General features: G+C 45.8%; 5 protein-coding genes across 5 annotated transcripts; 1 reads left to right on the forward strand and 4 right to left on the reverse strand.

Annotated features, from left to right (window-relative positions):
- Nucleotides 1-209: 209 nt before the first annotated feature.
- Nucleotides 210-1,580, reverse strand: F5Y00DRAFT_266933 (oligomeric Golgi complex subunit 5; the record flags this gene model as incomplete). The annotated part of the gene is made up of 1 exon (XM_048012001.1): nucleotides 210-1,580. One exon carries the CDS (start codon nucleotides 1,578-1,580, stop codon nucleotides 210-212), a length of 1,371 nt encoding a protein of 456 aa, XP_047859986.1.
- A 163-nt stretch (nucleotides 1,581-1,743) lies between these two features.
- On the reverse strand, nucleotides 1,744-2,527 carry F5Y00DRAFT_249582 (uncharacterized protein). Its single transcript, XM_048009618.1, has one exon. It carries the CDS (start codon nucleotides 2,454-2,456, stop codon nucleotides 2,130-2,132), a length of 327 nt encoding a protein of 108 aa, XP_047859987.1. The 5' UTR covers nucleotides 2,457-2,527; the 3' UTR covers nucleotides 1,744-2,129.
- A 1,478-nt stretch (nucleotides 2,528-4,005) lies between these two features.
- Nucleotides 4,006-6,129, reverse strand: F5Y00DRAFT_274501 (MFS general substrate transporter; the record flags this gene model as incomplete). The annotated part of the gene is made up of 5 exons (XM_048013368.1): nucleotides 5,439-6,129; nucleotides 5,241-5,265; nucleotides 5,128-5,187; nucleotides 4,536-5,064; nucleotides 4,006-4,475 (listed from the first exon to the last, which is right to left on the reverse strand). Exons 1-5 carry the CDS (start codon nucleotides 6,020-6,022, stop codon nucleotides 4,006-4,008), a joined length of 1,668 nt encoding a protein of 555 aa, XP_047859988.1. The 5' UTR covers nucleotides 6,023-6,129.
- A 3,263-nt stretch (nucleotides 6,130-9,392) lies between these two features.
- On the forward strand, nucleotides 9,393-11,091 carry F5Y00DRAFT_256318 (alpha/beta-hydrolase; the record flags this gene model as incomplete). Its single annotated transcript, XM_048010391.1, has 2 exons — nucleotides 9,393-9,620; nucleotides 9,718-11,091. The coding sequence occupies 2 exons, from the start codon at nucleotides 9,393-9,395 to the stop codon at nucleotides 11,089-11,091; spliced, it is 1,602 nt and encodes a 533-aa protein (XP_047859989.1).
- A 538-nt stretch (nucleotides 11,092-11,629) lies between these two features.
- Nucleotides 11,630-12,124, reverse strand: F5Y00DRAFT_256319 (uncharacterized protein; the record flags this gene model as incomplete). Its single annotated transcript, XM_048010392.1, has 1 exon — nucleotides 11,630-12,124. One exon carries the CDS (start codon nucleotides 12,122-12,124, stop codon nucleotides 11,630-11,632), a length of 495 nt encoding a protein of 164 aa, XP_047859990.1.
- Between the last annotated feature and the right edge of the window lie 927 nt (nucleotides 12,125-13,051).

Genomic DNA, 13,051 nt, shown 5'->3' on the forward strand with positions numbered 1-13,051 from the left:
GGTAAGGCCATGCGTTAGATTTTGACATTGCCGACCGACATATGTATACCCTTTACAAGGGTGGTGAAGCCTGTTGTTAGGTATTCCCCTGAAAAAAGGGGGTTCGCATCAATAGTTACTTCAGAGGGTCTGTTTATACTAGCGATCCATAATTCTAGTACCGCTCCACGGGGTAGGCGCTTGGACTATGTGTTCCGTACATATTGGTGTCATCTGCCAAGATTTCCAACGACACTACTAACCATCACCGCTACTTCGCGATCCCAACTGCCACTCTTTTCGGTATCTCCTTTAGGGGTCTTCCCCTTGGCAGCCACAACGGTGCTAGGAGGCTGACTGCCTCGGATAACGCATTCTCTGATGGCCTCTCCTACGCTGTTACGATTCGACTTCAACGTACGAGCTGAAACGCCCCCGCGGTTTACAATCTCTTGAACTCGCGTTGCCAAGCTGCTCGCCATAGTCCGCCAAAAGTAAGATGCAAGCGAACCGGTCTCTAAATATGCCAGCAGAGGCTGTAGAAGATTGTGTTTATCTAACGCATGCTTGTGCGCCGGTAAGAGTGGATGCGCGGGCGCACTTGTTGAAGCGAGGATGATCTCTAAGGCGATTATGTTTTGGCATCGCGCAGAAATTTCCGCCAAAGTCCGGTCAAGAGACGGTAGTGTCGCAAGTGACCTAGCTAGCGATGCGACGGAGCTTTGTAATGCGTTGCGCAAATATACTTCGAGGATTTGTAGGAGTAGCTGAGGAGTCCATTTATCAGGCTTCGTGCCGGTGATGGGCGATATGAGGTACAGAGAAATAACGGCTGATATCGTTCGGGCTTTGACCTCCTCGCTCTGTGCGAAGGTGGCTGTCCCTGAAGCGGATCCAATGCTGAATTCCCTTATAATTTGTTCAGAGGTGTTCTTAACAGATCTTTCGATCGGGCCCACGACATTTTCTTGTAAACTCTTGATTGCGTTGACTTTATCGAGCCCATAGCCTTCCTCTCCTAATGCCTTCTTATCGAGTATTTCCCGCAAGGATAAAATAGTATGTGCGCAGCGTACTAGTGCTCTATGATCTTCTTTTTTGCTACTGCTAGTTGTTGTAGTAGCAGACGCTGAACTAGATATTTCGGCATGTTGGATTTCAAGCTGCCGACCCAACTGAAGACAGCGACCAACAGACCTTCCCAGCTTCAGAGTTTCCCATAACCGGGCAGCAACTTGGCGTACTTCGTCGGCTTCGGCATGCTTTTGTATAACCTCCTTTTCCAATTGCTTATAGCTTTCGTTTAAGCTCTTAACCTGATTATCGATTTCGGATATTATCTTCCCACTCGCTTCTGTCTGCTCTTTGGTATACGTTAAAAGAGGGATCGCGGATCGGGTAGTAAGAAGGTCAATATGAGAGTCGACCTCTTGGGCATCGAAAAGCACTTTAGACAACGGTGTTGAGAGGTCTAGGGGAGTATCGTTGGGGTTATTTGTAGCGAGGACGAGGCTGTTAGCAAAAGAAGAGGGGCTAAAATCCGGGTCGAGAAAGGCGTCGTAGTCGACATACGACGCATCTTCATCCTCGTTGGTTGCCATATGAGGCAATTGGCGCGATTGGGACACGTCGAACGGCCCAATTGCTGCTCAATTATGAAGTTGATGTCTAATGTATTATTATCCGAAGCACATGTAAGTTCGCGAATTAGGTACATATTAGGTACCAACGTGTTAGTAACCCCCACTAATCGATAACCAGGTTTGTTAAGTTTAGGTACACTAGGCAGGTTACCTAAGGTAAGTTTTGGGGGACTTCACACAGGACAGTCAAGCCACGGAAAAGCTCCACGTACAACACAATACAGCCACGGGAGCCACAACTATCACCCCTTTTACCTATCACCAAATGGCACAACGCAGTCAAGTTTCTAACCAAGAAAATATTTAAAACGCCAATCCAGTATTATAAGCATCTTCGCTATTCAAGATAACTAGTACCTAGTTATATCTTTAAGTTAAATTTGAGATTTAAAATGTCGTTTTATTAAACGTCCGATATTTCTCTCAAGCCAAAATCCGATTTCCAGGTCTTAGGTTCATCAAATACTCGTTCATCATATCCCATTATGCGCCAACTCTCTCGCCTTTCTAGATGCCGTAACTCTTAAATGCACTGTTGTCGTTCTTCTTAGCGGCTCCGCCCGCGCCGGTGGCACCGCCAACGGTGTTCCCGACAGAGTTTGTCACGCCGCCTACAGTATTGCCAACGCCTTCGGTGGTCTGACCCACGGCGCTTCCAACTCCCCTAGTGGTCGAGTTCAGGCCCTTGCCGAGTCCTTCCGTCGTGTTGCCGACGGCGCCGCCGAGGCCTCCGAGTAGACCGCCTTGTCCGTTAGCCTTCTCACCCCCTGTAAGGACATTGTCGACTCCACCGACTAGACCACCGAGGAGTCCACCGTTCTGGTTGTTAGACATTGTGGGTTGTGTAGTTTGAGGTTTGAGGTTTGTAGGTTGTGATTTGCTAATCAAGTGAAACAAGCGATCGGAGTTTTGGAAGTTTTTAGATCGATTAAGATTATAAATTGAACATAATGAATACTTGTTGAAATAGGTCGGAACTTGCTTCAATTTATATTCTCAAGAGGGCCGTTCCTATTCCTATATTTTCACGAGCCACACTATACGATATGATGTAATGCCTCTAGTAAGATAGTAGTGTATGCTTACCTTGGAAGAAACGCCACATGAACGCATACTTTATGTGGCTTGCGTCAGAGCTATGGGTTGGTGTGGGTAGAAACTTGTTCTCTTTGGCTTGTCAAACCCCAGAACCAGGATCCGAATTCCTCATGAGCCATCCGTAACCTGGTAGGCTAACTTGCGGCTCGGATACTACGTAATCTCAACAATAGGTTGATTTGCTGATCTAGATCTGCAGGTCTCCCGTGACGCTAATAGCCTTAGCGACCGAAAGTCGGGACTGGGTGACGACTGGCGTCATCAGCAGAGAGATCGTCGATGATCGATGGATCGAATGATTTTACCAAGACGAAGATGTCGAACGGATTAACCGCATAGTGAAGAGTACCGTACTTCAGTTTGAAAATTTTACTGTTTTAGTCATAAGTTGCTACTTGGTCAAGTTGCGTCTTTTGCCTAAATTCGTCATGCTTAGAGGACTTAGTAGTAAGTAGGCACCCAGACACCACTATCCTTTGAACTGCAAATTAGGAGACAGGTTGTCACTCCCAACGATGGGAAGCTTAAAATGAAGCAACTTACGGGTAATTTAGCTGTGTATTCCCTGGCTGGCAAGTCAAATACGAAGAGTTAAATGCTTTGGTTATACGAGTCATATACGTTGTGGTCATGAAAGGTTCTAGCAAAATGGAGTGTCCAAGAAACTAATCATACAACCTATTAAGAATAGTCGCCATTAGGAATAGATAAAATAGTAGAGAGTCATGGCTCTAGAGCACCATTGCACCTTGAAATACCCTAAACTCAAAACAAGGCGCATCTGTGCTTCAAATACAACGCATCTAGCTAGTACCCTACGATTAATAATATTTGATTCTTGTCATAGTATAAGTGGATTTATATAGCATCAAAATAAGACTCTGTAGAACACACTTGTTGATATAGTATGACTACAATAGGCTTGAGGTAGACGGTTATTTACACGCGAGCTTAGAGATTTTACGAGTTTAACAACATGGCCAACCGATTCAAAATCTTGAAGATCTACGAGAAGAAAACGACTGCCTGCGTATAATAAATAATTCTGGCGGTAGTCTTAGTAGCTCTATAAGCTTCGTTACACCTATTAGTAGTACAGTACAAGCAAGAAACAGAAATTTAACTATTTTTACGCGAATGTGCTAGGTAGTTACCTTATATAATATTTCCTCGATTTCACCCGGGACATAATAGAACTATTAAACTTGAGTGTACTTTTATTCTGAATAACTATTCGGAATATCATAAAAGCTTTTTCAAGAAAATACTAAAATACCCCAGGCCCTTAGAAGACAAAGACGAACTCCTCATTCTGGAGGTCAGTTAAGTTCTCAAATGCTCTCTCACCGGGCCTTTCCACATCCTCATTAGAAGCGGCAGCGACATCACCTTCCTCGGCGTTCCTAGTGTTCTTATCCACATCATCGCCAGTTTGTTGCGCCGCTGCCACCTCTGCAGAGTCTAGGCTGGTATCAACGATAACAGCACTCTTACCCATAGCAACCCGTCTCTTAGCATGTGCCGCATTCAGAACCCTGAGGTATGTAGTAGTTATCCCGACTAGTGCGATGATTGCAATATAGAGCGCTAGGTTCGAACGCAGGCCCTTGGCGTAGCCTGGCGCTTCTGTCTGTGAGTATAACATCGGACCAACTACGTTTCCCACGGATTGACCGATGAAAAGTATGGCATTGGTACACTTCTTTTTGGTATCTCCAGCCGTGTTTTGCGATGCCCAGGAGTAAACGAGCGGGGCTTTGAAGCGTTTGTTAGCGTTCGACCCGGGGACGTCTCACTATAGTCTATAGTACTCACTAATTCCTGGATAAACAGATATGAGGTAGTACCCAGCTAAAAGGGGTGCTCGGTGAGAAACATCTCTGGGAAGTACCATAAGCATCACACAGCCAGCTATAGGGGGCAGACAAAGCGCGGCGATAACAGGCCCCTTCATCTTGATTTTCTGAGCCACAAAAGCCCCGCCAACAGTCGCGACTAGCTGTACGAACCCAAAAGGGATATTGAAGAGGATAGTCCCGAATGGATCGAATCCAAAAGTCTTCACTATTAACGGTCCGAATGTTGAGATCCCGCCAGACGGGATACTGATCGAGAATAACAGTGCGAACCAGAGCCACGACTTAGGGTCTAGTAAGGCCTCCTTTAAATGGTCATTTCTCCACTCGCGTGATACTACTCCCATTTGGTTCATGCGCAACCGCTCAACGGCTATTAGCTTATCTTCGTCGTTTAGGAACTTTGCCTCTACCGGTGAGTCTGGCATAAAGGCCAACATGACAAAGCTAAATGCAACGGTGATAATTCCGAAAAACAGGAATATGATCTATGTGTTATCGTTAGCCATCGTAGTAGGAAAGATGGCAACATATTAATGATGCTCAATTACCTGGTAGGAACGTAGTTGTGATGATATGTGGCCAAGACCATAGGTGATTAAACTGCCGAACTTCGTTGTCTTTAGTCAACTCCCCCATTCATAAGATGCTGGATCTAACTCACCATATTCGTAAATCCATTCATGGCACTAAAGGGTATAATATTAACATAGTTGATCCTATCTTGCCCGTCCTCAGGGGTCGTCTTCGAAGTCGCAATACACTTATGTATGCAGATGCTTCTAGTACAAGTCTACCAGAAGCGCCTTATACTCCTCAGCGAGAATATGCAGCCTATCAGATAAATTTAGAGTATACTTACTACCAATAACTAGTTCTAACAGTCTGCTCGCGTCTCCTCCACCACATCTGCGTAATAGCAACAAAGCTAGGCGCAACGCTCGCCTCAAACACGCCTAGGAAGAAACGCGTAGCTAGCAGGCCGCCAAAGCTATGCGCAGATGCCATGCAGGTGAGCGAGATACCCCATAGGAGCACCATAGTGCTTGTGAACTTGGCGATAGGTAAGCGCACGAGCAACCATGCCAGCGGTGGCTGCATGACAAGCTGTGCTAGGTATACGATGCTGCCCAGCCAACTGTATTGGTTGCCCGCAAGTCCAGTGTCCTCGATTAGTCCGAATACTGAAGCGTATGCAAGCGTCGTCTTGTCGAGGCCTTGCAGGAAGTATACTGTCAGCATGATAGGGAGTATGACAGTGTCGATGCGTCGTAGGACACGCGCCGACTCGGCAGGAGTTATGGATATCCTCTGCCCGGCAACATTTTTGGCGAGAAACGAGGCTGCGATGTCTTTGCTGCCATTGCCATCACGTCCTTCCTGATTGGGGTCTGGCAATGGGGTTGCATATTCGGCTTCTGTTGCCGATGCTTTGGTCACACCCATTGTGATGCTTCCTGTAGTATGGTAAGATACCCTTTTCTAACCCGCAACTTGACGACGGCTTGTGATATAAGCGAAGCATATGATGTAAAGGTGTGTTACCGAGAGCCAGGTCCGGCGATGAGGAGTAAGTGGGAAGGACCAGGATGCTCCCTCATTCTATACCAGAATGGTGGTTTCTACTCCGCACGCCGCCGCGTGTTTGTCAAGGATTAAAGGTCACACGCAGGACTTATCTTACTTTGGTAGACATAGATCGGTCTGGACCAATTGCCATGCTTGTGATCATGACCGCCGGTTTTGACGCCCGGCGTACTCGGTCTTTGACGGTAAATAGTCGAGCATCATTGACCCGATAACCGAAACAATGAACTTCGCCGGCGTAGACATTCCTCCGGATACGGAGATGCTGAGCTTAGGTATTTTTTCCCCTTTTCTTTATCTTTCTCTTCACGTATATAAATAATAACAGTCTCAAAGTTGTGATTTTGCTTAAAATACGAAGTAGATGGGAATTTGTTAACCTGTTCGTATACATGATGCTACCGTGGTCTAAGCCTTTCGCGACGATACCATAGTGGAGGTCGATGGTAGAGCTCAACAAGTTTCATCGGAAGTTATCAGAAATGCCAAGCATATGGGGTATGTTATTCCTCGTATCAACAGTAGCATAAGATTTGGTCCCTAAACTATGACGTACGTCCATAATGAGACCCGAGGATAACTCAGAATAAAGACATTTTGAAATATAGTCTTAAGGGTGTATTGTTTGAATTACGGAGTTGTTGGTGTCATAGGGCTATTATTAAAGAGTCTCTGGTTTGCCGTACGATCTTGAAGACCAAGAAGAACAATGGAGTTATCATAACCGTAACTTTGGGTGTAAATTCGATGTTATCGTATAAGTATGTCTTGTAAATTTGTTGCTTAATTCGACTGAGGATAGCATATATATTTATCGTTATTACTAATATAAGCCCGAACATGTGCATGTGTTTGAGAAAACCAGCCGCATTTACATATTGGACTCTTATGTGTGTGTTGGCTATGGTGTGCGGATACGACAACGTGATATAATAGCATGATAAAGCGTGTATGAGACAGCCCATGAACTGTAATGCAATGATAACCGTATTCAAAAAAGCATTAGGAGCTTTGACAATTGTTTACGACTGCTGCGCCTTCGGGACGAACGGAGAGCTTACAAGTACCTAAAGCCCGAAGCTACCCAATTGGGCGTTATAAGTCTTCGTTAAAAGTAAACAATTAGTGATATAGTTGTAGAAACATTCGTAAAGACATATACAGTCATTAGGTAATTCACTACGACTATAAACTGACATTTGTAATATATGGTGAATCTTTATTGTTTGGCTTGAATTTAATCATCTGTAACATACCATAGCTAAGCTATGAGATGAAAAATCACCGATAAATGCTACGCGGAATAAAATTACTGGGAGGGTTTAGAAAGATGGTTGCATAGGCGAGGTTATACGAGCTGCAACGTTCGGGATGTACACAGCCTTAGTAGATTACCAAGATAGGTATTTATAGGATTAGAACAGGGAATCAATTATGTTGTCGTCGGTAATCTGCATCGTCCAGGGGCTATCGTATAGTTGTATACGGAATACGTGTATGTTAGGTACCTGACACCACATCAACTAAAAGAGCAAGTAGGTAGTCAAGTTTGGGCCTCATTTCCACCGACTCAGGCTGCATTTTTAATACACTTAGGTGTTTTAGCCGAGCTTCACAGGAAAATGCGTTTTTACAAGTTTCAGACGATCCGACGAGAAATTGATGCGAGACAGCGGCTCTGATTTCTGATACTCTATACTTAGCTGGGTACCTACCTCATTCCAACTTGAGAAGACTTGATAGGCTTGAAGATCCGATCTATAAGACGTTGCCAAGAGATACTACAGTATGTATAAAACACGAACTGTCCAAGCTCAAAAACAACGGTGTAGTCTCATACATACTTAGGTCCCTAGTACGTTTGCATAATCACGTCGCGTATAAGTCAAGGTAAGGGCCTTAGGTAATTATTATTAAAAATACTTGGCAGGGTGGCATCGAGTAATTTGCTGAAGGGTCAATGATTATGTGCTTTATGTGTTTTATGTGTAAGAACTTACGCGGCTATTGCTGGATATCTTGGTCATCCCCTGGTATTGTACCTAAGGTAAGTAAATAATTGATTTTGGTAGCTTACAATATTGCAACATCCGAACGAAAAAGAACAATACCTTAGGTTAGGTAGGTACCTAGGTAGGTAAACAGTAAACAATAACTTACCCCAAATGTTTACCAATCTCTCGTATTAACGTATTAAAGACAATCCCGCTATCGATATATGCAAGCCATCTGCAAGGGGAGCCAAGATTTAACTGTTTTCATACGTTAGGTGCATGTACGTTGCGCCTTGTACCACCATCGGAACCCATTTGGTTCGTTAGCTTAGCAGCCCTAAGTGCCGATTGGGCCAACGATAGATAAAACTTTGTTCTGGGGTTCCCCAATAAGAGTCCCACATTTTGATGAATCGCCGGATTGAGTTTACGGTTCGCAAGGGCCATCACCTATCTATCATCCGTCACAGCACATCACAATGCTAAAAAGTTTAATCAATCCCCTGTTCCCCCACAAACCAGCAAACATACCTCCTAAAAGGCTAAGGGTACCTACTAAGATAGGTATAGGTAATCCGATGCTAACATATGGATCTGTACTTAGAGGTAGTTAGTACTTCTTTACTTTCAACTTCTCCAACTTTTGCATCTCTCGTCTAGAGTCAGGGTCTAGAGTCAACATGCCGTTGTGCGTGGCGTTCCGCGACCCGCACAACGGCGGCGCTTAATGTTACCATCCTGCCATCTAGCACCTGAATTCCTACAGTCTATAAGTCACGCGGCCATACTGTTGATTGCTCACGCTACTCGCGCTCTTTGGTCTAGGCTCGAGAGACTATGCACCGGCTGTCCAACAACATAGAATGCCGTCAGCTTGCAGGGTCACGCAGCCTCGGACCTCAAAAAAGGGAGACATGGGAGACATGGGAGGCATGAAAGGCATGGGAGACAAAGAAAGAGTTCAGGGAGGTGAGAACAGACCTCGGAGCTAGAGGGCGTAAGGCGGAGTGGAATCCCGTCAGATGATGTCGTGGAATGCTTGTTAGCCCGCCCTCTGGTCTCCATTCACTACCCTATCTCAAGTATGCAAGTATGCTCTCCCCTTCTTATATCAAGTATATGAAGTCCGCGATATCTATACCCTAGATAATGCAGCTTTCTTACATTCCCTCCCTAATCCACGCTACACATCGTCCAGTTCTCGCTCGGAGCTTTCCGAGGCCCGTGGAACTTCAATGACCACGATAAAGGTAGCTATTCTCGTGCTGTGCCACTTGTGCTGCCTTGTAGTCGCTGTTGATACTGCTGTCGATTTGACATGCAATAAGTATGTCGGCGTAGCTACCCCGAACGGCATCACGCAATGGCTTGGCATACGGTACGCCGCGCCCCCCGTCGGTAACCTGAGGTTTATGCCTCCGCAGGATCCGCCATGCAATAAGACGACACAAGTAGCCGATCAGGTGCGTGTTTCCTAACTCGAATTTATTTATAGGCACCTACCTAGTAGCTACGAATTCATATTGAGAATCCCTTGCTAAGACCTCGCCTTTATAATAGCATGGGAAGCTTTGCCTATCAACAGGCACTTCCCCACCGGACAGTAGCCACGATGAAGATTGCTTATTTCTCGATGTATATGCGCCGACCAACGCGACTCGGCACTCCAATTTACCTGTATACTTCTTTATCCAGGGCGGAGGATTCAATGTTCTCAGCAATCCGAATCTTAATGGATCCGGTCTAATTGAAGCCAGTGGGAACTCCATTGTCGTTGTTACCTTTAATTACCGTGTAGGTCTTTACGGATTTATCACTAATGGGGATAAAATTACGCCTAATAATGGGCTGCGCGATCAGCGGAAAGCACTTCAATGGGTACAAGACCACATCTCCCAGTTTGGTGGTGATCCGGGGCACGTGGTTCTAGGCGGCGACTCGGCGGGCGCTGCTAGTGTCAGTCTTCAAATGGTAGCATACGATGGCAAGAATACCGGCTTGTTCCACGCCGCTGCGGCCGAGTCGGTATCATTCGCCACGGTACTTACCGTCAATGAAAGCCAGTACCTTTATAATAATTTCTCGGCCCTTGTCGGATGCTCGGGTTCTTATTCTCTCGACTGTTTGAGAAATAAGACTGCTACGGAACTCCAGAGCCAAAATACAGGCTTGCCTTATCCAGGTGAGATGTCGAAGCCATTGTATTCTTGGAACCCGGTACTCGACAACGACTTTCTCACGGACTACACGTACAACTCATTCGCCAAAGGCAAGTTTGTCAAGATCCCCGTTATCTACGGCGATGATACCAATGGAGGGACAGTCTTCACGCCAAGTAGCACGTCGACGCTTGCCGAAAGTGAGGCGTTTCTGCGTGCTCAGTTTCCCTACCTAACTCAAGATCAACTAGACAAGATCAGCTCTATGTATCCAAATAAGAATGACAGCTGCCCTAGCACCGGCTGCTACTGGCGCCAGGTCAGCGACGTTTATGGCGATATGAGGTATATGTGCCCGGGGCTATACATATCTTCAGCAATGAGGAAATACGGAGTTGGCCGCTCATACAACTACCGCTACAATGTCGAGGATCCGGACCAAGTCGCCCAGGGGCTAGGGGTGCCTCATACTGTAGAGCTGGCAGCAATATGGGGCCCGGATAATGCTGGGGGTGCACCGGCGAGTTATGAGAATGGCGGCATTAACGTTCCGGTCATCCCTGTCATCCAGGCGTATTGGACGAGTTTCATCCGTACATTTGATCCGAATACGCACCGACACCCCGGCTCAGCAGTTTGGAGGAAATGGGATGAGGAAAAACAGAACCGGCTCTTATTTCAGACAGGCGGCAATACGACCATGGAAACCGTGGACTCAGACACCCAAACCCATTGTACATATTTTGCGAGCATCGGTGTCGATATCCGGCAATAAGGGGAATTAGAGCCGCACGGGGCTCCATCTCGGTGTCGAAAAACGCCAGGGTGACCTCTACCAAGGCTTCCAATATGCTTCTTGGGACGTTTGGGAATAGATAGATCCAATACCCCGCATGATAGAGGCGTAGGATTAATTTGGGTTGGCTTAAAGATAGATAGGTTTAGGCTAGTGATACCCTTTCAGATAGTTAAATTATTCATTTTCTTAACCAACGGAAGCCGAAGCTTCCCCTTTTCAAATGATACGGGGGAAGCGTTCCCGAGGGTATCCTGCATTCGCAGTAACGATGTGATAACTTATAAATCCCAGTGGGCTTTTCCGCAATATCACTTTCCATAGCGCCCTTTGTATCTTACCTTCGAACTGAAGTATTTTATAGCATAATTACCTACCTAAACAGTGACAAGATTAAGCTCCTTCATGATGATACATCCGCCGCGTGGCCCTACCTACATATTAGAAGATATTCAACGGAACGCTCACTTTATAACTCACATTTCCAAAGACCAAATATTCATAATTAGCACCATCTTCACATTTCAGAGCCTTTAACAGCTACCTTCGCCGTCAGTGTACCATTCTCCTTTCTCAACTCTGCCACCTCCTTTCTCAGCGCGATGACCTCAGTACTCATAGTCAAGTTCTCATCAAACATGCTCTTGATCGTCTCCCGAGACTCTCTATTAGCGTCGACGAGAGCATCCACGGATTTCTGCATATCGTCGTACAGAATCTTGTTGGCCTTGATCTTCCACGCTTCTTTGGAGTCCTTGCAGTACCGGTTGAACTCTGCAACGAGTTGGGCGTGCTCGGCTTGCAGCCGTTGATACTTGCCAGTTAGACGATCACTATGCTCTTCCGCCGAGTAGGCTCTCATGTAGAGCTGTCTCACGAGGGCGCGCACTATAGGGGGGATGTCGACGCCTTGATAGCGCATCTCGGCCATGATGTCCAGTATGGAATCGTAGCCGTTTTCTGCCCGGGTACCTAGGCCGGGGGATAAGGATAATTTTGGTTCTTTATCCATTGTAGTTTCTCTGTGTATATGATCAGCATATTGAAGCGTAAGGTAAGGGGCGAATAGATTTGCGGTCTCACGGATATTAAAGATAGCGAAGGCTCCTTACGGACGGCGCTGGAAGAGACGTGTTGAAATTAATTATGCTCTTGGAGCTTAGCTTGTTATTGTGTGATGAGATGTGTATTTACGAGTCGACCATATGTTCGAGACTAAGTGATGTCGGCGGACCGCTATAGCCTTATGAAAAGGGGCGAGAATGTAAATCTGCGGTGAAACATACATGCATCGACGATACAATTGGGGGTAGATAATTTAATTTCAAAGGAGGAATGTGTTATATTTATTGAAACGAATATAAAGCAAATGTGTAATCTATACCTAAGGTACGATAGGAGGTAGTGACGTGTTTGCTTATTTGACGTGATGGTTGTTAGGTACGTAGGTCACTACCTTTCCCCTACCCCCCGGACGTTTACAGCTGGTTCGTAGATGACACTTGTTTTTTCTTCGTGAGTCCCTTCAGACTCAGCTTTGGCCTAAGGTCTCACATGATTAGTTGGTGACATAACTACCTACCTTCCAGAGCCAATACGACTTCTAAGAGAGTCCCTAACATGTCGGGCGTGGCAGCTGGCGAGCTATCTCAGTAGTAATGCGTACATTACGAGCTAGCGGCTCAGTATAGTAGGTATTCAAAGGGGTCGGATCCATATTTCTTTCACATATTGGCCTATCCAAGCGGACTATTTCGGAGCCTCCAGTTGGTAGTCTGGATTACGAAAGCCCAGGCGAGCTAATCCAGACCTAACATCAATATGTTGAAGTTTATAAGACATCGTCTAGACTACCTGATAGAGGCATATCAAGTCCAGATGAATTTATAATAAGCATCTTCCGTTAGAAAATATGCATTTTATATCCCTTTGGCTTGTC

This window comes from Daldinia vernicosa, assembly GCF_022497035.1.
Source record: "Daldinia vernicosa strain CBS 139.73 unplaced genomic scaffold F5Y00scaffold_86, whole genome shotgun sequence".
Classification (NCBI taxonomy): domain Eukaryota; kingdom Fungi; phylum Ascomycota; class Sordariomycetes; order Xylariales; family Hypoxylaceae; genus Daldinia; species Daldinia vernicosa.

Excerpts from the sequence above, each read along its gene's own strand:
- F5Y00DRAFT_249582 (XM_048009618.1), bottom strand. The coding sequence starts at position 2,456 with ATGTCTAACAACCAGAACGGTGGACTCCTCGGTGGTCTAGTCGGTGGA.